Source organism: Pelmatolapia mariae, linkage group LG7, assembly GCF_036321145.2.
Source record: "Pelmatolapia mariae isolate MD_Pm_ZW linkage group LG7, Pm_UMD_F_2, whole genome shotgun sequence".
NCBI lineage: Eukaryota > Metazoa > Chordata > Actinopteri > Cichliformes > Cichlidae > Pelmatolapia > Pelmatolapia mariae.
The window spans coordinates 7,517,491-7,542,651 of NC_086233.1; the positions used below are offsets into that span (position 1 = coordinate 7,517,491).

At 41.2% G+C, this 25,161-nt stretch overlaps 1 protein-coding gene across 1 annotated transcript in view; it reads left to right on the plus strand.

Moving 5' to 3' along the window:
- Positions 1 to 2,911: 2,911 nt before the first annotated feature.
- The window catches only part of jph3b (junctophilin 3b), a 53,807-nt gene continuing 31,557 nt past the window's right edge, over positions 2,912 to 25,161 (plus strand). Inside the window, exons 1-3 of the mRNA XM_063477708.1 lie at positions 2,912 to 4,727; positions 22,361 to 22,847; positions 24,338 to 24,703. Coding sequence (XP_063333778.1) covers positions 4,346 to 4,727; positions 22,361 to 22,847; positions 24,338 to 24,703 — 1,235 coding nt within the window. The 5' untranslated portion in view covers positions 2,912 to 4,345. The remainder of the gene's footprint in view (positions 4,728 to 22,360; positions 22,848 to 24,337; positions 24,704 to 25,161) is intronic.

The window sequence follows — 25,161 nt, forward strand, 5'->3', positions numbered from 1 at the left end:
ACATCACAGAAGATGTGGTGGACATGTAAGGAATAAAAAGAGTCTGCCGATTTATTCAAACATGGAACAAGACAGCTTTAATTTCTCATTAAGCCCACGGAGAACCTTTTTTCCTGGGTGAAATCCCCAGCGATGGCACCATCATCTTAACGCTTCACACCTGTGCATCTTTATGCCAACAACCACACAACACATCCAAACCACGTCAAATCCACCTGGTTGTGTTCTTACAGTTAACTTTTAATAGATTTTAAGTCCATGTGACAGCATTTGTATTGGTCGTGATGACAAATTTACTTGAAATCTGTTTTCAAATCTCTAGTGCATTTATTTTATGCATGCATCCATAAATCCTGTTGACCAGCAGATATCCAAGTCAAGACTGTCTGTCTTTCTTAAATGCTTATCTAATTCAAAGCAACAGGAGGTTGGAGTCTATCCCAGCTCTCAGGGTGAGAGGCTGGGTACACAGGTCGTCAGTCCAACACACGGCTAACGCTATCACGGTTATGTAGATTTTCTTATAGAGGTGTCTGTTATTAGAGATGACTACAAAGACCATGTCGTTTTCCTGGTATCTTTGTTTTTGTAGAGATACTGAGTGCCGATATTTATTTGTAAATGCTTTCATGCTATAGAAGCGCAACTTGTTGCTGGTACGCTAGCTTCCTCTCACAGTCCAAAGGTTTGCGGTTTAGGTTAAATGACAAATTGGCTGCATGTGTAAGCCTGAGAGTGTGGAGTCGTCTGTCTTTGTGTTAGCCCAGCTACGGATCATAACCTGTCCAGGATGTACGCCAACCTTAGCCCTATGATAGGTGGGAATTACCATTGGTAATCGTGGGTAGTTGAAAGTTGATTAATACTGTGAACCAAAAGATGTGGCTCAATATTTAAGGTCTGACTCTCATTATCCACTGGAGCACTAATTATGTGTCATTAAAAAAACTGCAACACTGAGCAAACACTGTCCCCAAAGACACAGTTGCCAAGGAAGCAGAAGAACACCATATCAAAGATGATCTGGGTAAATTTGGTTATCCCAGCTGAGCATTTGTCAAAGTAGAGAAGACACCTAAAGAAAGCTCCAGGCGATCCTAGAGAGAAGAAAAAGGAAAAAAAACTGCCTGAGTGAAAACCATGTCTGTGATCCTGTATCTGTCAGCTGGGTGTATTTTTAAAAGGCCCAATCTCTGTGGTTTATAAGCCCCAAAACATGCTACACCAGAAATTAGTCCACCCCAGGGCAAGCAGGCCATTTATGTAATAAGCGAACAGTCATCTTTGAATTGAGGAGTGGACCTAAGAGTACATCTTTGAACATCTAACTATGCTTTGATTGCAGCCATTCATCAATTCTCTTTGTATAGCGCACATGGCCAGTGATTAATGGCAATGACAACTTTGCATATCAGTGATCTTGAATCTGATCTCATGACTTATTGCTATGGAGGGGTGCTGGTGTTGATCATTAGGGAGCTATGCGTTTTTATAAGGTTGTGGAATCTGCTGTCAAGTGAGACTGAACTCGTGTCCAGATGAACTGAATGAAACTTCTGGGATTAGCTGTGATAGGCTCCAGCCCACGTTGTTCAATAAGGAGAGATCCTTAGAAGAAGCTGAAAATTTATTGATATGCCTTTTTCCTATTCGCCTCTGATGGCCCATCACAGCAGAACAGAATCACAGTGGTGATCGGAATTAGGGAAGGATAATCAGAGTCTAGGGGCTGGTGGGAGAAGAAGATAGAATGGAGGCTTGGATGGAGCGCTGAGTGACTTGGGTTTAGGTGGAGGTGGGTTGCGCCACAGAGTCTGCAAGTGAAGTCAAAGATGAGCAATGTGATTTAAAGTATGCAGAGTGGATGTCACGGTCTGTGTGGCAGACCGTGGGGATGTGAGGAATGAGGACCCAAAATGCAGGACTTTATGATGAAGGCAGTGCGTTTATTTACAGTGGTGTAATAATCCAAACAACAATAAATCCCCAGTGCGATCCCGACTCCCGTTCCGTGTCTTCTTCTCAGTGCCCGTGCTGCGTGTCTCCGCTCCCATGAAACTTGTGCTCGCTGCTCTCCCGTTCCCGCACTCCTGATGGAAAACCACAAAGGCAGCCATTAACTCACAACTCAACAGCGACAGACTAGCACGCACCGAATTTGCTGGAAACACTGACGGGTAGTTACTCTACAATCCAGCGTCGAGGAGCTCTCAGCCGCACTGCTTTGTAGCTCCTCTGACGAGGCTTGATCGGCGCCAGGTGTGTGTGGAGATCCTTGGGTGTGACCGGTCAACTGGCAGGGCCACACCCACCAGGCCTGAAGGTGCCTGTCTCGACCGCGCCCACCAACACACACACACACACACACACCTGCCAAAACACAAACATGGAGCGCAGGAAAAGCAGCAGAGCAGAACACACCCATATAATATAATAATAATAATCATAGTCCACACTGCTCACGGACCCCGAGTCCCTGGAACCGGGTCCGTGACAGTGGAGGCTGAGCACTGAGATCAGGGAGGGGGATTAATTTTGGCATCAATCTTTGGGAGATGAAAGAGAGACCACAAAGGACAAACAAGGCAAACAGAAACTACACAGTAGACAAAAAGTTAATGACATGGAATAAACCATACTCAGGACTTTTAGAATCAGTATCATCATCCAGCCCTTGTGTATTCAGGCCAACAAAATTAGAGATAAGCCGAGATAATGATAAACAGTCTAAAAAATAAAGCTACAGATGAGGGTGGCAATAGAAAGTTGTGTGTGGCGTTTCTATCTCTTTAAGAACTGGATTGTGCTATTGAGCAGGGAAGGAGGGGGGTTGTGGCTGCATTGGAACAGTCCTCTCTAATGAGCAGATTTTCTGAGAGAGAGCGAGAGAGAGAGAGAGAGAGAGCTACAGAGATGCAGCCGTAGGAGGAGAAGAGATTGTAAGACCAAGGCAGCAGGCAGGCTGTGCGTCAGCCGGCACTCCATAGGGAAACATGGAGACGAGCAGGCGATGCTGAAGAGGACAGAGCACACCTTAACAGGATCATATAGATGGATGGTATTTCATCAAACAGGCAATCTGAAGGCAGCCCACGCAGAGGATAAACCACTTATGGACGCAGTGGATTAAAGACCTACAGACAGACTGAGAGAGAGAGGAAGACGGGGAATAGAAGAAGAGAAATTAATCAGTTCAGTTATTTATTTTCATTGTCTGTGTGTGCGCACTTTCTGTCAGAAGGAGTATGTGTGTGTGCATATGTGTGTGTGCCTGCATATAGTGTATGCGTGCATAAGGCAGGAGACTGCATTGCTGCTCTCCGGCACCACAGGACAGACGAAACAGGCAGCCGAGCAGATTACATTCTGTGTTTTTCCCATTATTTTTGTCTTCTCTCCCTCTCTCTATGCATGTGTGCGATCCCTGGCTGTGCAGCAAAGCGCAGTATATGTGTGTGTGTTAAAGCTGAGAATGAAGTCTGGTGTGAGCCACAGAGTCTCACTTTAAATATTTTTGTCTGATCGTCAACAACAGACTTGGAGAAAAAGAAAAATCTGAGGAGGAGGTTTTTTTTTTTTCCTTTTTTTTTTTTTTTCTTTTGTCAGATATCATGTCACCGCTCCAGCTGAAGCCTCGGTGCTGATCAGGGTGGCGTCTATGCTGGAGGCTCGGAGGTTTGAAGGGCTGCCACCGGGGAAACTTCTTGGCTCTACACCCCAGAGAGGTGGAGGCATCATCAGGTAGGAGGTGGCAGATTGAGTGGGCCTGAGTGGAAGGCAGGAGAGAGAGTAGGAGGAAGAGTTCTGCGTTTGTGTCGTAGACTGTGTAGGCAGGCCAATGGCAGGCCGGTGGAGCTGCCTCATGGATTAAACTTCTGCTGAGGGAGAATAATGGCAGCTCTGGCCCTACTCTCCTCCTCTCTCACCTGGAAAGGCCACAGAAAAGCTGGGAAGTGCTAGCCAAAGCTACAAAGAGCCCACCAAGAGGATGGAGTGAACAGCAACCTGCTACCTTTCCCCAACAGGCCGGGAGAGCCCTGACACAGCTGTGAGGGGCCACGTTTTGTTTTTTGTTTTTTTTTTGTTTTTTTTTTAGTCACCTCATTTCAACTTCTTCCACACCAAGCTAGTGGGAAACTGAAAGTGGCCTATCTTGATTTGTGTGGGAGTTCACTCCCTCCCACTCCCTCCTTCACCTCCTTACCCCTACCCTCATCAACCTCCAAACTCAGCTCCATGGATTGGTTCTAGCACCAACCTGTCCTTTTTTCTTCCTTCTTTTTTCTTTTCTTTTCTTTTTCTTTTTGTCGAGGCTTCAGGGGAATTGCCAAGACCTGTTTCATGCATGTCCACTGGCGGCAGGTTCAACTTTGACGATGGGGGGTCATACTGCGGAGGGTGGGAGGAGGGCAAGGCGCACGGTCACGGGATCTGCACTGGACCCAAAGGCCAGGGCGAGTACTGCGGCTCCTGGGCCCATGGGTTTGAACTGCTGGGTGTCTACACTTGGCCCAGCGGGAACACCTACCAGGGCACCTGGGCTCAGGGCAAGAGACACGGTGTGGGCGTTGAGAATAAAGGCCGCTGGGTGTACAAAGGCGAGTGGACGAATGGCTTTAAAGGACGCTATGGCGTGCGGGAGAGCACGGGGACAAGCGGGAAGTACGAAGGGACGTGGAACAACGGCCTGCAGGACGGATACGGAACAGAGACGTACTCAGATGGAGGTAAGAACTATAGGAGATACAGAAGGACAGATGCATTGTGGGTGTTTTGGGAGTTGGTTTGTGTGTGGCAGAAGGCACACCACTCAGTTCCTGTCAATGAGCGATATTTGACAACTGTCCTCTGTGAAAACAGCCTCTTACTGGTTGATGATTGACAGGCTGAGAGCAGATGCACAGTAGGAGGAACTTTTCTAAAGGTTTTCTAGGGTCATCCTTTCTTCTATCACGCCTTGTTAACACACACACATGCTCATGCTGAGGCAAGAGGTTGCGCCAGGACAGCTTTTGAAAATGAACTTGCTCTAATTTTCTGTCTCTGATTCCTCCTTTCTCTGTCTTTCTCCTCCTCTTCCTTGTGTCCTCCCAACCCTTAACTTTCAATTCAGCTGCTTGAGGACACTCTGTGTATTTAGAGTCCTTCAATTCAGGCCACGCAGTCTTAAGGGATGAGTGAAAGGTTAGAGGGACGGAAGAGGACATCAGCTCCCAAGTAACAAGCCCCAAAAACATTGCTGAACAGAGGACAGACATTACATTTGTGTACTTTTTCATAATTTCCTAGTTACCTAAAATTTGAACTAGTTTGTATAGGACAGAAGTTTTTAATCCATCTTGCACTTGACCTGGCTGCAGTATTTGCTTTTATAGGGAGGGATATTTTCTCTACTTATATTAATGGGCTTGGATTGCTGGAGGAAAGTGCTATCAGAAAAGATAGATTGCTAATGCATGTTTTTCTGTTATACCAGATGCACCAAAACTACTTGTAAGTCTTATATTTTTAGTGTTTCCTTTCAAGAGATTAAGCAAGCCTTTAAAAGGTCTTATTTTCAGACGTTTTAAGGCTTAATTTTACCCCTCAAGCCACAAAAAAGTCCCAAAAAATACATGAAATCTTTCCCACTGTTCTTTTTTTCCTGTTTCAGGACCATGGACAGTGAATAATGTTTATCCAGGAAAAGTAACAATCAGAAAGTAAATTAAAAGTTGGGAACCGGTTGGAGGTCAGTCTTGTGATTTCCAAATGGTGTGCAGTTACCATACAGCCTTGGTGGCGGCAGCGTTCCAGATTGAGAATTTTTGGTTAGCACAAAAATAAACCGACTGTTCATCAGTGTGCACATTATTAGTATTCCACTCCCGCTGGTGCTTTTTCCCCTCCACTTTAAGCCATTACAGTAATTTCCCCTGCTTATTAAAACTGGCTCTACGCATCTACAGTCATGTTAGTCAGTCACATGCTGCAATAAATACGAAAGTCAGCATCCTGATATCTTTATGACAAGGGAAGTGTAACGTTTATATTGTTTATCATTCTTTATTAGCATGTTAACATGCTATAATTTACTGATTAGCAATAAACCCAGTGGCATATGGCTTATCTCCCCCCAGTTTGACCAGAATAACTATATTAAAATACTTTTTAATTGGAATTTTGATCCAAGGAATCAAAACTATCATAGTAAATCTGTGGAGCCCATAAATACATTCACAATTCGATGCTATTCCATCCAATAGGTGTCGAAATATTTAATTTTATGATAAAATGATAATCATAAGAGCCACTAGCATGGCTACAAATACAGCCAATATCAGCACACTATTTGTGCCGAACACCCAAAAGCATCCATCAATCTGCCAGGGACACCAGATGAAATGTTGGTCGCTTAAATGCATGAAATATGTCTGTGTTTGTCATCTGACTATGTTGAAAAAGCAAAACATGTAATTATACATTTGATTATTCTTCTTTCATTTGTAAAGTCTTCCAAATCTGCATCACAATTGCCTAGAAAATGAAATCAGTTGCATGTTGAGTCTCTTAGGCTGTGACTTCAGTCGCTGTGGGTGCGACTGCACATGCATACACTACATTGCATGCATGTGCAAAAACTGCACAGCCATGAAATCTGGTGGTATGTGTGTAAGTATGGAGCTGACAGTAGCATACGTGCCACTAAAGCCTTGTTACATAACTCTACAACTACCAGGCCGCGTTACGCTGCTCTTCACGACACACAAACACACACAGTCCTGAGCAGCCCGATAAAATCCGCAGACCAGACTGGTTTTAGGGGTTGATTCGGTACAAAGGAGAATAAGTCGGCTTGATAGATGACCAGACAGATGGACCGACTGACAGAGGGAGGCATAGATGATTCAACAGATGTACAGATTAATGGATGAATGGATCACTTATATGATGAACAGATAACTGAGAGATGGCTCACTCGGTGGATAGATGATTATCATGATTGTTATGAGAGATACTCTCTAATCAGGAGGCGAGTGAGATCATTAAAGAAAGAAAGAGAAAGATAAAAATGGGCCTTTCAGAGAGGGATATGTTGGAGCACAACTGTATCATTTGAACCCACATACAATAAATGCAGCAGAGATTGGCCTAGTTACGAGTGTTTATCTAGCTCCAACAGTACACAGTGTCCTTATTATACCAACATGCATCTGTCCTTTTTATAGATCTGTGAGGTAATAAAACTAATATGTTTTAATAGAGGAAGTAACCATTGATGCTGGTGCAGAATTTGAGAAACAGAAAACAATAACCAGAAAAAGATAAATAGTTCAGTAACCAAAGAAGAAATGCGAACATGAATCTTGCCTTGCTGCGGCCGAATGTGTTCCTGACTTTACTTGTAATTATAAACCTGCATCAGCGCCTCCATGGTGTAGTGATGAACACATTTGCCTCACACACAAAAAAGATGCCCAGTTCAAAACTGGGAGGAGACAAAATCCCAGCCTCAGGGGGTCACACGCTAGTGTGACTCCTAGGGTTCCTCCCAAGCCTGGATATATGTGTACATCAACTAAGAAGAAGCTGGTGGAGGCCAAAAGTTGTTTGCACCAAAAAACAATATTTTCTCGCTGTCCGGTCTGTGCGTGAAGAGAAATGTGAGCTTTTCCTATTTGCGTTCTATCCTTTTCCTATTTTCTATTTGTGCTAATGCAAACTTATATTGACACGTGTAAATTACTTCTTCAAATGCAAATGCTGCCTAAATAGTGTGTAAAAATGACTTGTTTTATCATCACTTTGGAAGAAGACATGCAGCACAGTTCAGTCCATTTTTTGCATTATCCAAGTTGTACAATCACTTGGATAAGTGATTGTCACTTTCCAGGTATTTTCTCAGCAAATCAAAGATACAGTAGAGGCTATTCAGAGGACATGAAAGCTATCAGAAAATAAAGTGCAGCTCAGTATACAGACAGTATTCACAGAAGCAGCAAAGTTAATCTGTTCATCAGGTTTTTCTCCTTTCATTCGAGCAGCAGTCAAAAGCTACATCCTGAACTGACATCACAGTGTCCATGTCATGAATAGGGAGAGCAGTCAAAAAACTTTTAATTTGAATGTAAATCTCCAAGGAAATTACTAGCAACCATGACAGTCTGCTATATATCGAATAAGGTTTTTGTTAACACTTATCCTGAGAAACCGGTGGTTGACATGGCGTCACTGCTTTCAGGGCTGTGTGAAAGGGGCCTGAATGACTTGTCTAAAGACGTCTAAAATATCGGACAAGTTAACATCACATAGTTAGTAGTCATGTGACTGCAAAACTTTAATAAAGTGTAAAAAAGAACATGAATCTTATACAGTGTCAGAAAACCTGGGACTCACTTGTCAGTCCTTTTTGCCCCTCAGCCATAAAAGGGTTATTGGTGTCACGTGGACACCCAAGTTTGTGAAGAAGATATAGGAGTTTAAAATTAATATCATAGCTGTTAATTTCCACTAAAAAACTTGGATGTCTTTGAAAGTTTTCTGAAAATCTTATGAATAACGATAGAGGTTTGAAATTGATACCACAGGTGTGTCTACTAGTAGGCTGAGGGGTAGCGCTGGTGGTCACAAGCATTTATGTTTCTAAATGCTAAATGAAGCATGAACATGAGCTTAAACTACGCCAGGTCTAACTGTTATTGCTTATTAAGACAGCTTAAATGTGATTTTAAATGTTTAGCTTAAAGCTGAAATAATCATTTTCCTTCATTGGTTTTCTGATACGGTCCAGTGCAGAGTGCTTCACAGTAAAATCTGCCTTACAGACTCACAGCTCAGTCATCTCCAGAGCAATATGAGCCAGAAGCCAAAGCATTCAAAGATGCTCTGCTGCCTACATACTTTTGAAACACGCTGTGCAATTTGAGTCAGCTACACTTCCCCTCCAACTCCACCTGATGCCAAATTTCTAGGAAACACTCCTCCTCCGTCTCTACTGCTGCTGTTTAGTTTTTCTCTTCGTTACTCTCCCACGTCTGCCAGCATCCCTCTCTCCTCTCCTCCCACCTCTCTCCTCCCTCCCTCACTTTGCTGCATTTCCACTGAGCCGCGCTGTACAGTAGGGTTTCCATAGCAATGCTCACTGACATGCAGCAGGTCACTGTGTCACGAGGGACTTGATGTTCCTTGCTGCTATTGGCCGCCCAGCCGGCTCTGCCGAGCCTGGATTGGCTGGTTTGGTCTTCCGGGCTAATGTTGTTTACTGAGATGAAGAGCTAAGCTGACTGATTACCAGCCACATAGAGAGAGAAGGAGAGAGGGAGTGGAGTAGAAAAATGAAAAGAGAGCAGTAGACGGATTCAGTAATCACTTTAGTGAGAGTTGAAGTCACAAAGAGAGATTACAGCTGTCACTGTGTACAACAGTGCTAACTGCTAGAGATTACAGCAGTAGTGGTGAATATGCTATTGTCAGAGATGTACGAACTGACCTAAAAATTCCCCTTTCCAATTTATGTGAAGATGAAATGTCAAAAAGACAAGAAAAAGCACGAGAGCATTCATATCATGGCAGATGCTCAATCACACGAGGTGTGCGGCCGCTCACAAGTATCCCTGAACCTCCCTCATGTCCTCCAGCTGTTGGTAAATATGCTAAATCTGAATTATAATTGTTCTAAATTAACACACCCTGCTAGCCTGCTAAAAGCCGCTATCACTGCTGTAATTATTCTTGCTCTGGCCATGTTATGTAAGCATAATAAATCCGCATAATAAATAATAAATCCACTTATCTTGTTTTAAACTCACCCTGCAACGATAGGTGGGCCAAATGAGATCAAAAAAACCTGTTTCCTTTGGCTCGCTGATTAGTGAGACATGCATTTTGAAGGAAAAATAACAAGCATGTGTAAAAGAATATATTTGAGAGAATATATTTGCAGTGTGTGTGGGAGGAATCACTTCGGCCAGAAGTGCCACTCTGCTTTCTATCACCCAGTCGGCCATGTAGTTAGCTCATGCCCTGTAGCAACGCATGTAACCAGCATATAATGGACTTATTAAACAGAATTATCTTAGACATGGCCAAGATAATGCTCGAGGTCTCAGACAACTCTAACAGGCTTACAACCGTGAGCACAGCTGAAGTCTTCTGAGCATTGTCTCAGTCCCCGTCAGCTTCAGGACTGCTGTTTGCAGGACAACCTTCACTTCTCACCTCTGTGTGGAAGAGAGGAAGGGAAAAGCAATTCACAAACAGTCTGAACTCTTATTTGTGACTATCACAAGTCACAAGTAGGAATTGCATATTCCGACAGCCCTTTCCTCTCATTTGACTCAACTTAGTTTCATGTATTCTGTCCTTCTACTGTCTATTTTTATGATTAGTTTATTTTAAGATTTTTTTTTGTTTTGTAAAATCTCATCAAAAAGAGAAATATTGAAATTTCCCAAATTCTGAGGCTTATCCTGTTGATTATTTTAGCCTTGAAAGAAAGTAAATTCAAAGGAAGCGTCATGCAAGTCAGGTGAATCCAGTATTTTACCTGCAATTCTTAGACTGTCCATTTGGATGAAGAAACATTTGAAACCAGCAGATGTTATGCATTTTGGTTTAAAACATTATAAGGAATTATTAAAGCTGTTTACAGATAAATAAATATTGCAATCATGTTATTTTGATGTCATTATCAAGGTAGGTTTGCTGTTAGCAAAGTTGCTGTTGTTGGTTTGCTAGTGGTAGTTTTTAATAGCATTAGTTAACTTGTTAACTGAATGCTAAGATAATGTGATTGGCCATCTCCTTTCATTTTTGCCTTCAGCATTTCTAGCCTAGATTGTTTTTGACATGCTCACCTTTATTTATGTACAAAGGTAAAACTGTATTTCTGTAAAAGCAGGAAGTCCTCAAGACAAATTCCTGGGAGGTCTGCAATATGATAGAAGGTTATAAGTCAAATCAAAGCATGTTATTTTCAAAATAAAAGCTCTAAAGTTGTGAGACACCTTTTTTATTTATTTATTTTTCAGTTGTTCTTTTGCCGTGCACAGTATTGATATCCTTTGTTATTTTATTTCCTCTTTTTAGAGAGAATACCTAAAAAATCCAAACCAGGTCACTAGAGTGTTAGTGATGATGTATGCTTTGTCCCATGTGATTTTTAGAATGTTGAGTTTTGTTTCAAGATGTTGTGTGGCACCATTGTTGTTTCCTTTTATTTTTCACTTTCATATTCACACATTTTTTGATTAGTTCTGGGTACCAAAACTACTTGGTTAGATTAGAAAAAACATTATACAAGTCACAAAGCTCAACTGTCCATCTGGCAAAGCTGTTAAAAGGATTAATCCTGGCTCTACAATGCAACTAAAAAACAGGTAGGTATCTCACCATTTTACAGCCTTTACTGTAATATTACTACATTTATGGCTGAGGCCAAATGTAAAGTTAGGTCCATAGGGTTTTTTCACAGGGAAACTTTGTTTGGTTTTGTTATTTTGTTGTAATTGTGGCCTTTTTAAAGTGGATTTTAAATAAAACAATCAAGTGAATGAATTACTGACTTTAATTGCTTTAATTTAATTTCAGCTCCTGGGCATAGTCTCTATTTCCAGAAGTTTAAAAAGTTAAAAAAAGTAATTGGACAAACTAACATAATTAAAATTATGTTATGCAAGTCTAGAAGTCACAGACGTCAGCAAATGCTGAATTTCTTCCATTGTGATGCCAGGCCTTTACTTGCTGCTTGTTCGTGGGTCTCTCCTTCCAGTTTTGTCTTCAGTAACTGTAAAGCATGCTGTATTGGTTTGAGATTATGTGACTGTCTTGGCCATTGAGGAATATCCAATTTCTTTGCCTTGAGAAACTCTTGGGTTGCTCTTGCAGTATTCTTTGAGTCAGGAAGTCACCCTCAACCAACTGCTAAAAGCATTCAAATGTCTAATATTGCTGTATTTGCTAAAGGGCGACCCAAGTACTGCTAAACTGGATATGTTGACTGAAAAAACTGTGATGGCAATAACTTTATTAGTAATAATCTGTATTAGTTATAGTTAGCTCCATACATCTTTGGGAAATATTAGCTTTTTTGTATTTTTAAATCCAACAAGATGATTATGATTAAGGGAATTAACTAAAGTATTACATTAACTAATCAGGAATTATTTAGCAGAAACTAACGCCACTTTAAGTATAAAGACTGTTTTCAACGCTTGGATGAAAATATTTTGCAGTAGTGCCTGTTTGAAATTTAGAACTCATCAACAAATGCTGTGTTTCATCCCTTGAGATGCTCTACCAGGCATTTACTGCAGCCGGCTTCAGCGTCTTGTTTGTCTGCATCCAGTTTTGTCTTGTTGAGTGTCACCAGTAATTTTCACCTTGTCGTAAACTCTCTATGTTTACATTCATGAAAGTGTGTACCTTGGAAAAGAGATGCTTGCCTCCTAAAATGTGTCCCTGACTTGGTTATATGTTTTGAAGTTGTTTTTCTCAACCATGTAAATCACTCTGTGCTGTCATTCTGATAGTTTTATATCTAACTGTAGCTATTAAAGAAAGGGATCTCACAATGTTTAGTTAAGGTTTGCAACGTGTCATTTCCAGGAAGTATTTATATTTGTACTGATGAATGGTTTTCAATACCTGTCATCTTCTTGTATGGACCAGTTGACAGGGAAAACTTAGGAGGAAAAACGAAAGAGAACATGAAATTACTATATTCTCATCCATCTGTTGATAGGTATTGTACTGTAATGCCAGGTCACCTTAATAGTACTGGCTGACAAGTTATCCAAATGTCCAAATCCTAAGTTGCTGCTAGCAAGGTAAAAATTGACAGCGTCTTCTTTGGACACGTTTCTGCCTTTCATGATGAATACTTTAAATTGTACAGCAGAAAGCTGTTGTCCATTCTTGCTCAGTGGTCACACAGTGTCTCGGTTAGTACAGGATCTATTCTCTGTGAAGCCCAGTGGAGCTGAATGATGACTAATTCCTTTATTCTGTGCAAGATGATCCTGTTAAGCACTTTGCCTGGTATGGATAGGATTGTAATCCCACGGTAGTTTGCACAGTTGATGAGGTCACCCATTTGCTGTATTGACGTAAAAGGAAAAGCATCTTTCCCGTGTTGCTGGCAGGTCTTGATCCCTTTCCAGATTCCTTTTTTGATTTATTTATGATCTTTGCTGCTTATCCCCTTCAGTATTTCTTCTTCCACTGGTTTTCAGGCATCTTTTACTTGTCTGGTAAGAGCACCGTCATGCTGCTAGTTTATTTATGAATGCCAGGCCACTGTGCTTTTCTTTTTTCATGCTCTTTCTCATTGAGCCGTTGACATCATGCATTTTCTTCTTTACCATTTCTTTCTGAAAGTAAAGCGTGTTCTGTTGGTAAGAAAGATGCACATACGTATACGACATCGACTGTCCACCGACTGTTTCACAGCCCAGAACATCCAACTCAGTGACTGTGAAGCAAATCATGCAAGCCTGAAATGGGGAACAAAAGAACACCAGTTGACGAACATGGATGCAAACAATGAGAATGTCAAACAGACTAAATGTTTTATGGGGAACAAAGAAATCTGACTGACTGAGGTTAAGGACACATGACGGTATTTGTTTTTTTATAAGTGCCAAACCATTCATAGTTGGATAAACTATTATTACCAAAACACTGGTTACAAAATGACAGAAAATTGTAGGCATTTTTTCAATGTGCAGGTCATCAGCATGTCGTCGCGTTATCACGAGCCTTTTTTATGAAATTTCTGAGCAGATGAATAATCCTCAAATGGCAATCTGAAAGACTCAGACAGAAAAAAGGGGCCCAAGCAAAATCCCTTAAACGGATAATAGTCCCACACAGCGATTTAGGCAGGAAGAGGTTTAGCTTTGAACAGACTTTCCTTGCTTTCAGTGTTCAGTGATTTGACCAGTTTAGTGTGTTTGTCTGCATGCCTGCACAGCCTGACTGTACTGCCCTTTTTCTTGGCTTGTTGCCTGTCAGTTTTCTTGTCTACCTGTCTTTAGTTACCATCTGTCTTTCCTTCTGTTTGTGTAGTTGCTGTTTTTCTCCCCCAGCCGATGTGTCCGTGCACCGTCCTCAGAGCTCTCTCTCCCTTTGCCTCTCTTCAGTAGTTTTTCTCACTACAGACTGCTCCACTTTATAGCATAATAATAATAATAAGAATAAGAATAATATAAATCTAAAATTATTTAGGAGGATTGATGCATAAGATTTAATTCTCCCTGTTCAACTAAAACTTTTTTTTAGTGAAAAACGGCCATAAAAAAACAAGTTTTCAGTAACTTGTTGTTTATCTTTTTTTTTCCTAGGGTCATTACTATTATGTGCCTTCTATAAAGCCAAAACAACAACCCATCTGCAGGCTTTAGCTTATGTAACGGGAGAAGTTTTATGTTTGCAGTGAGGATTAATGGTGCTGACTAAATCATGAAACTCTAAATATCTGTCTTGGAAGTCTGCCTCGCACTGTTGTTGATGCGTTACTAACTGCGTAGATGGAGTTTGCCCTAGAAGCACTTGGGATGGTGTAGTGTTATATGAACAGCAACTGCCTGGGCTGGAAGCATCATGATCCTCCTTCATGATATATAAGCTATAAGGGGTTTAACCGTTACAGTACTGACCCATGTAAGTTTCATTGAAGCTTATACGTATGCATTATTATGGGAATAGCCAGCACAGGGGGCTGTTAGCCACTGTCTGCTGGACTTCAGCTAGTTTGAATAAAACTTCAGTCACACAGATCTAGAGACATGTTGGAGAACACTTGGCAAACTCCATGGTTGTCTGTAGTTTGGAAGATGCCAATGTGTCTGAAAACACTCTCCAGTTCATTATCCAAGTTGTAGTGAAACTTGAAAAAGTACATCGCAAGTGGAGAAAGATCACCTTCAATGTAAAACATCCTGATTTTATCATGTTTACTTTATTTCACCTGTTTTGTTCAGGTATAGCAACTCAGGAATGCAGCTCTCACAAACTCTCTCAGAGTTTGTCTCTGAAAGATGTAAATCCATACTCAATATGTTAGAAAACAATCCACCTTGTCAAATAGCCGTTTCCAGCCTCTCCCACACTGTAGCCAAACTGAGGGAAAGCTTGTTGCTGTGCACAGACATTTTACATTTTTCTTTACCTAACTTGTCACTGAATCTTGGAAGACCACTGATGAGCAGGACCTAAAATCTTGTATGGTTAGACATATTGAGTTATCTTGTGAAGATGTTTGATGAGAGGGTTTCAAGTGCTATGGAAGACCTAAATATATTGAAAAAACCTTTCATGTATGACATATCGGGTCTATTACCAGAGTCAAACTTGTCATTTTCTTTTCTTAAGTGGTAAAAATGTGGTGCACGCTGTCATGTCCTATAGCTTGACAGCTTCATGTGGCAAACTGATCCTTAACCTACTGACTAGTGCAGTCTAAGGGATCTGCTGGAGGGGAGAAGTTTCCACTCATGCGTCCCCCTTCTGTTTGGCTTGCTACAGCCTCATAGATATTGGCTTCAGCAAGTGCTGCCTCTGCATCACATTGCTGATGAAGCGCTTCTAACGTGTTTCTTCCTTGCTTAGCTCTCATTTCCATTCATTTCCTTCTGAGTGAATTCTGCTCTTGTTTTTGCAGTTTCTGCCTTTATGCAACCACTGACTGCAGCCAGCTTGCTGATGGCTTACTGGAAGTCTTCGATGATTTAGAAATGCGTATCCATATAGATGTAGTTTATCTGTAGCGTATCTGTCCACCTGAGATTTATTACTGTAGACGCAATTTCCCTTTTTATTGTTCTGCCATTACTGACCTAAGCAGATTGAGAGGTTTTCAAAAAGCCACAGGTGTAACGTCTTTTTTAAGACGTTCCCTTCAGCATGCTAAACAGAAACAACGTGTTAATTTCTGAAAGAAATTAACAATAATATTTTTAAAATGGTGGTATAACCAGTATCAAACACACATACAGTAAATGATGTAAAAGAAAGCCTGCTAAATAATTGCTGCCAAGCTATGCATTAGACATGAAGAGTGTTATATAACTTCACAAAACAAGTGTAGATGAGCAGTTTTCACAGTATAGCTGCACATCTGAAACACTCACAGAAAACACAGCAGATAGAACATAATAAAACTTACAGCTGCATAGCCACTATATACATGGTGTTTGTTCATATAAAACACCTTCAATAATAAATCAAAAACATACTAAAGCCCCCAAAATGATGACTGAAATTATTTTAACAACTTTGCAAGCAACAGAGAGGCTAAACGACAAAGACTTCAAGCTCTTCAACTTTCCACTATGAGAGCACATGTGAGTTGCTGCCTGTTTCTCGCTTTGCTAAGTCCAGATTTACTCCTGCAACACATAAAATATGAACACAGAAAACAACGTCCCCACCGGCTGGTGAGATTTAATCTCTGCCACCACAGCTTACATTCTGCACGTTTTGCTGTTTTACACTGCAAAATAGTTTGCAAGTGTTTGCCGACAAGTCAGCATCTTCCATGCAAACTGCTGGTCACCATGGCAACCTACTAGATCCCAAAGCAATCAGTTTTTGGTGCAGTCGTAAAGCTCTTTGTGACCAGTTTCACTCCAACGACCACAAGCAACAACCAGCCATTTGTACCGAGTGTCTGCAACATAAAGGAGAAAAAGTGTTTGATAAACTCGGCCTTGTCTCGTCTTATGTTTTTCTCCCTCCCCATCTCTCTCATATACACAAGGGCAAGTGCTGACATGGTAAAACAACACATTTATAATTCATATAATAACCAGTTTGAGCTCCTTCCAGCTTGTCTTGCTCCATGTTTTTTCTTTGCAAGTGCTGTGCATCACAAATCAATACTTTGAGGTGTAAAGTAGTCTGCTATGCAATAATGTGGACACACAAGAACCACAGACTAAGAATCACAGACACCTAGCTGTGTAATCAAATTTCTTTTGTGTGTGTGTACAGTCCAGTAATACTTTAAAGATTTCTGTTTGCTGTGAATGAAATACAGACCCTATAATGCAGAGGGTTTTTAACCTAGAAACAGAGGACAGACACGCGCATTTGTTAAAGAGACAATTATGAATTCAGCCTGGGGGTTGGCGCGTGATCAGATCGCTGTGACTCTGTGATGTTTCCGCAGCTTTGATCTCGCCGTGTTAACTCTTTCCGCGCAGCTGCCTTGTCCTTGCTGCAGTAGTTGCAATGAGAGTCCACTTTGCTTGTGCCTCCTGTTGGCTTCCAGGCAGAATCAGTGAAATTTTGTTGGCGTGGGAGCTGTGGAGCAGATTCTCCTTGCGACTGTACTCCTGAGGTTGAGGCGTTGACATCCCAACAGTGTTTGTTTTGTCAGTGCAGCCACGGCAGGATAATCCAATCCAGTGTATCTTCTGTCAGAAAACTCCTGTACAGTTACCCCACTGCACTTGCTTTAAGTTAAGACTCTTTAAGGTGTGATATTGCAGTAAAATCACTGCCAGCTGCCTTACGCTGTATTTTTCAGCACCATGGAGAGCGACAGGCAGACTGAGGGTGGTATACGCTTCCAAGAAGTCATGAAAAAGCTCAAACCCACATACTGCTTCACATATATTTATTCATTTACACACTCACTTGCCATTTTCTTTGGTGCACCCAGCTGCATTTAACACAGCCTTCAATAACTCCTACATGCTTGAAGGTTTCAATGTTTCAGTGTTTGTGTTAGTGCTATAGAGAGGTGCTGATTCAATGTAGCAGGCATTTTTGAAGCTGCTGATATCTTGTATTGTGCTATACTGCTTTTTTCAGTATTTACAGAAATATTAGTGTATTTAAGTCTATGAATCACAGAGTTAAGTAATAATCTAGATGTAATTTAGCTAATAATAATCCAGTAATTTAGAAATGTGGGATAAATACATGTTCATAAATGTGTAGGGCATACAGGACAATGTAAAACATTTACACGTTCTTCTGGGTTTCTGTACTCATCGTACACACTGAGCTTAGCAGCACGGTGCTGAAGCGGTTACTTCTTGGTTCAATTATTATTTCACAGTTTAGCTTGTTGTTAGCTATTTTAAATATTTATCTGTTATAATAACTGGACTGTAAACAGCAGCGCTGTAAACAATGATCCGCACACAGAGACACTAGTACACTAGTAGCTCAGAAACAAGCTGTCCAGCACAGTGAATGGGCCCTCAGAGTGTACTTCATACTACCTATAGTACACTGTATATAGCATAAGAAATCCTCCTATTTGGAGGTTTTACTGTAACAGCAAATGAAACAACCCTTGTCCCGTTTTTCACATTTTACTCATACAGTTAATTTAAAGGGACAAGTCATTATTTTGGGAAATGTACTCATTTATTGTCATATTTGTATGGTTGATGCAAAACTACAGTCAACTTTGCCAGACTAGAAAAAATTCAGTAGTTCAAAAGCTGACAATTGAAGTACGAAACATTAAATTGTTGCCTTCTATTTAAAGGGTTATTAGCAAAAGGCTTGGCCCTGATTTTTTCTTTTTCTTTTAGAAATATCTTCAAGTGGATTGGTAATAAATGAAAGTATAAGGTATAATGAGTTTTTAAGTACCTGTGGGTGAAGCCGACACCTTCATATTCTAATTTTTGCAGCACTACTTTAAAAAAATGCCTTAAAAATATATTTTTTAAACCGTGAGCAGTTACTCCTTTACATTGTGTACATTTGTGTACAGGAACAGCATAATGAAAATCAGTGTAATAGTCGTACTTTTAAAAAATGTATTTTGTATGTTTTTTCCTTTTTGGATGCGGCTGGTGCTTCTTTTTTTAAATAATTTACACAACTGCCTTTTTAAATGAACGTGACCTGTTGTAGCGGCAGGTTATTTCCGTTCTGCTCTGTCAGCACAAACACGCACTTGCAGGTGATGCTCGCTCTTCTTGTGCCGGCCTTGGAGCATTCTGGCGGCCATTTAATGAAATGGTGATCTCGTCAAGCTGCTGCACAGGTGCTCGTTTGTGCATGTGTGTGCGAGTGTTCTTTGATCCGCTTTTCATATGGTCGTACAGCTGTGTGCTGATGTGATTACAAAGGCCTTGCCAGATGTGCTCGCCAGCTGTCTGTGACACAGCCTCTGTTTGTTTTTGTGTGTGTGTGTCTGTGTGTGTGGGGGGGTGAGTGGTGGTATGAGGCAGCACTTCGTGGGGGCAGGTTCAGATTTAACACCACTGCTCACACGGGCTTTTTTGAAAGCGGCGTCTGGGTGCTTGTTGTGCCCATGTGAGCATGTTCTCATGTGTCCTGGAATACGACTGGCTTATAATATTGTCTTCATTCAGCACTTCCCATTTCACCGACACTTTAGCCCACTAGGGAAATGTTTGTGTGTGTTTGTGATGGAGACAGAGAATGTGGTTGCAGTCCTTATATGGTCATGTAGTTTGGTTTTGAGCGAGTGCGTTCGCTACAGAATGAATCAGAGTGCTGTTACATCAGAGGTATGGGCAGGCGGGATGGATTACTTGGCCTCCTATTGGAACACACACTTCCGTGGAGAGTGAGAGAGAGAAAGAAGAATGATGGAACATGCATGCATATGCATACTCAGATGCCCTACTTTTCAGCAACACAGAGATATAGGGACTGTTATGTAGCAAGGGATGCGGACAGTGCAGATTCATGGTGTGAATGAATGGGAGTGACAAAAGGAAGCCACTCCCATGTACTGCTTCCCAACACTTTAGCACAGAGAACACAAAAAAGAGGAACTAGTGAAATCTACAAATGCTTGGTAATGAATGAAGTGCAGAATGAATTACACCAAACTGCGGGTTGCTGGGGGGCTGGAGCCTATCCCAGCCACCACTGGGCGAGAGGCGGGTACACCGTGGACAGGTCGCCAATCTGACGCAGGGCCAACACAGAGAGACAATCGTTCACACTCACAGTTAATTAGTTAAATTAAATACCAGAGAGTACAAAAAATCAGTACTTTGCAGCAAGTGGTGTAAGTGTTCATTACTCACAGATGAACTAAACATCACTGGATTAAATCTGTTCTCCAGTAAATTTTCATCATCATCTGTATAACGATTAATTGAGTCATTCAGGAACTCCTCATTAATGATGCTTTATCGGTCATGTCTGTATTGCCTTTATTGAGAAATAAAACCAGAAGCAGATGCTTTAATTTTCAAATGTTGCCGGGAAACTATTGTAGTTTTGGTGTTTTTATATTGTTATTTCAGGTCTTTAGTTCGACTTTGAAATGTGGATTTTTGGGTTAAGTGAACTAAGTAGTCCAGAGACCATAGAATAGAAGGTTTTATAGATAAATGCTAATATTTGGTATAAGTAAGTCAAGCTGAGCTATGGAGCTAAGGAGTTTTTTTACTGACCTCAGGAAACTTCTTTGCTCCAAAACCGACGTCCCTCTCTCTTCAGTAGTCTTCTGCTAAATCAAATGGTTCTCTCGGGTCACATTAGCCATAGGTTAGTGCACATACCACATAACTGCAGCACCCACTGTGTTAATGTCACAAACCCCTCACTGCTCTTTACGCCTCCTCTCCTTCAATATCAAAAACAAGAGTGCGCGATGGTGAAGATACCAGCAGAGCAAAGCAGAAAGAAAACCGAGAGAAGCTAGCCCAGCCAGACAGCTAGCAGGATGAAAGCTGTGATGTTGTTTTCTGAGTTAGTGCATGCTGATAGCTATTATTTACTGGTAAAAAAAAAAAAAAAAATCTCCCCACCTATGGGTGGTTTTTGCCAGGCTTGCAGTGCTTTTTCAAATTCTTCATTTCGTATTTGGTGGTGTCTAAAAAATTCCCCCACAGATACAAATTTTGATGTGATATATATATATAAATCTTAAACATATAGATATTCATAATTGCTGTATGTAGTTTCAAGTTTCATTCCAACAATTTCTTAAGGAGACAATTGGGTAAATATAGGCAAATATAAATGAGAAATTATTAATACATTTGAGTCTGCATGCAGTATATGCTGTAGGTTTTGGAAATATTTCACACTGTATACAAAAGATGGCCTCTCCTGGGAGAGCATGCTGTGGCTTTTTGGATTGTTTCATTGAAACCTCTTGTTTGACAATTTGGCCATCGCCATCTCGTTTTCATTTGTTTGTTTATTTTTGTTTGTCAACGTATTTGTAAAGGGGGTACACCTGCTAATGTTAGCACTGGCTTGCCAGCAATTAATTGACAGCAGTGTTAAGTTACAGTCCATTATTTACTAATTGACTTTAGTTGAGTTCCACTGTTATCAGCAGATATATTAACATTAGAGACCAAAACCTAAACATGTGTATTTCTGCTGATGGGTATTGTTAGATCCCAGTTACCCCTGTACACAAAGTCTGGACCTGCTCTCCTTGTAAAGGGTCTGAGTGGCTGATCCTGTGGGTATTACTTATCTTCCTGTGTATTGTGACCGTTTTACAGAAAGACTTCCTGTTCATGCACGTCTGTCATTCAGACTCATTACAGAATAATTATTTTCACTTATTTTGTTCAATTTATAATGCTGCATTTCAAGCAAAATTACCGTTAGTGCAATCACATCCGTATATATCTCTGAACTCCATATTTAGGGACAGATATTAACCTTTAAAGCCCGAATTGTGAAAATGTTGCCAGAAAATTTAAAGTTAAATTTAAAGTTTTTGAAAATTAAGCATTTATTCAGGCAATTTAAAAAAATCAATTAAATATTAATGTGCTTAAATTAGTTTTAATATTTTTTTTTTATCATATTTGCTACATCCCACATTTTTTGCAATGTATTGATTAAAATGTATCGTTTATGTAAGTTTGACTCACAAAAACTAGGCGTTAAGGGGTTAAATCCCTTATTTAGACAGTCTCAGGTGGATGAGGCCTCGGGGATCTCAGTCTCAGACATTATGTTAACAACAAACTCTATGGGGATTTAACTTGAGCTGCCCTACACCCATATATGAACAACTGCACTTTAACACTTTTGTGTTGACGACAGGTATTTCTAGGCAGCACCTTTTGGCACATTTTAATTAATGTGACTGTAAGTATTTTGCGTAACAGCTGACTGAAATGATCACTTGTGAAATCCCTCATTTAACCCATAAAGAAATCAATTTTCTTCCCGTTTTTGAATTCATTATGTATCTGACTCTGTAGCTGTGGGAACTATGGTGTCAGTCGACACAGTAAAGGTGTACAAATTAATCATTATGCATGAATTATTATCACTTTATGACTTTCATTAATGCCATAAAGCACTGATTGTTGTCAGTGGTTGGGATTTTGTTGTTTATTTATGCATCTCCATGTGATCTTGATCAGGTCTAATCAGTGTTTTCTTCTTTCCCCCTCAGGAACATTTCAGGGTCAGTGGGTTGGCGGGATGCGTCATGGCTACGGAGTTCGTCAGAGCGTCCCTTACGGTATGGCGGCCGTTATCCGCTCCCCGCTTCGTACCTCCATAAACTCTCTCCGCTCCGGTTCAGAACATAGCAATGGGACAGCTCTGCTGGACCGGACTGGGGCAGTGGTTCCTGGACCTCCCCCCCTTCCCGGCACGCTGACCACCAGCGTCTCCATGTGCAGCACAGGCAGCAGCGGCAGCAGCCCCGCGGTGTCTCGGGGAGGTTTTGTGCTGACGGCGCACAGCGAGGCTGAGCTGCTGAAGGGGAAAAGGAAGGGCGGGCTTTTTCGAAGATCCATCCTGTCAGGTCTCAAGCTGAGGAAGTCAGAGTCCAGGAGCTCTTTGGCCTCCCAGAGGTCTAAACAGAGCTCATTCAGGAGTGAAGCTGGCATGAGTACCGTGTCCTCTGCTGCATCTGATATCAACTCTACCATCAGGTAATGGCACGTAGACAATAGAGGTGGTAGGTTTGGGCTGCTGCAGGATACCAGATATGAAAGACCCACAAAGACCTTTTTGCACATATAGTTTTCATCCAAATGTGGGGCAATCTGCCAAACCTTTTGTTCTCAAACATAATTTTTCATTAGTTTGAAGCCTGTTTCACACTGTATACTAGGGCACCAGTTTAGCTCACTGGCTGAGCAGGTATGCATATGCCTTATGACTAAAACGCAGCAGACTGGGTTCAAGTCTAACCTGCAGCCCTTTCCTGTCTACTCCACACTGTTTAACTATCAAATGAAGGCAAAAAGCCCAAAAATAAACCTTAGAAAGCCAGCATACTGTGTTGGTTAACTAAAACTGATCCTTCCTTGACCAGTTCCACAGTAATCATACTGATACCCATCATCGTTGTCATGTTTTAGTTATGCAATCTAATATATTTATCCCTGAAAAGTTCAAGTGTACTGTAAAAGTCAGACATTTAACACTCTAAGAAATTCTGGCAGGATTTTAACTTAACAGCAATGTTTACTTGAAAAGTATGTCAATCAAACATGAGTCTATCCACCAAAAAACATACAAATAACACCACCTACTGTGGTCTCATTTCTTAATTCACACAAGAGGAAGTCTAGCTTTGAAAGACTGTGACTGGAATGACTTTGGAACGTGGTTAGTCCAACCTGGTGAGTCAGATATCAACTCTGTCGCAGGGTAGTGGAATGACGTACTATGAAAGTGACCTGTCCTTCATTTGGAGGACAGGGATTCAAGGAAAAAACAAACACCTGTTCTTCTTAAGTGCCTTTAAAATGGATTGGCATGCATTCCAAAGGAGACTATAGGTCAAAGGTCAGTATGTTGGTCCACTGGACCGGTGCCTGAGGAGAAGTTTAATGCCAGTTTCATTCATTGCGTGAACTTCAGCTTCTTAATCTGGCTTAGATGTTACATGGAAGTGCTTGGCGTCAAACTCCAGGTATGCTGGATTGAGGCGGCTTATTTTGAGTTGAGTCGCCACCTCGTAACCTAATGGCTGGCAGTAGTAGATATTCTTAATATAGTCACCGTGGCACAGAAGTCTGGCTCTGGCTGTTTCATGTGACCTTTTGATGGACCATGAATAAAAATTGATTAAGAACCCGCATGCATCCGCTGTTCAGATCTTTTGTTCGTGAGGTGCAGCAGCTCAACAGAAAGTTAAGCTATTGATCTGTGTATCATGTCTTTGGAAGACTATGGAAAAAAGCCTAATGATATCCTTTAAATACGTATGGGGATTGATTAAATTAATCATTAGTTGTTTCCTTAACAACTTTGTTAGTTTGTGAACTCTAGCCAACACCTAACATGACATCTTCCCAGTGAGTAACAGCAGCTGGGGGTTAAACTTATATATAACTTATTTACAAAGCAACATTTTTTGATCCTTCCATGATTGATTATTTACTATTTTAATGTAACCTTTCACCTTTTCCAGCCTTGGAGATGCAGACACAGAGCTGACAGTCGCTGACGACGATGTGGACGCCACAGCAACAGAGACCTACTGCGGGGAGTGGAAGAACGACAAGCGGACCGGATTCGGTGTGAGTCGGCGGTCCGACGGGCTGCAGTACGAAGGGGAGTGGCTCAGCAACAAGCGGCACGGCTATGGCTGCACCACGTTTCCTGATGGCACAAAAGAGGAAGGGAAGTACAAGCAGAACATCCTGGTGAGCGGCAAGAGGAAGAACCTGATCCCCCTCCGAGCCAGTAAGATCAGGGAGAAGGTGGACCGAGCCGTGGAGGGAGCGCAGAAGGCAGCAGATATCGCCCGGCAAAAGGCTGAGATTGCTCTTTCCAGGTAGGGAATTATAGGCGCGGTACCTTTTAATGAAGTTATGTTCTAGGTCCGGGTTAATGTAAAATTCAAGTGGTTTGAAGCTGGCACAGTTCATCTGAAAAAAAGTGCCTTTTAAAGTCATTTTTTATATTATACACCAATCAGAATTTAATGATACTTGAATCAACAGATGATGCCAGGTGTGGGGTTGCTTAAAGGCCACTGCCAATCAAATCTCACCCACACAGCCCTGATCAGGCAATTTCTCTAAGTGTTAATAAAAAAACGATAAATAAATAGTCATTAAGGGAAATTCCCCCCTAACTTTATAATTTGTCGTTTACTGTTGTAGAGCAAATGCCAAGAGCCTGAGATTGTAATTTGCTTTGCTTTTCTGACCTTCCTCATATTTACAGCTCTGCAGTAATCATCAGCAATAAGGCTAATAGCATATTTCTTGAAATGTTAGCATATTTACT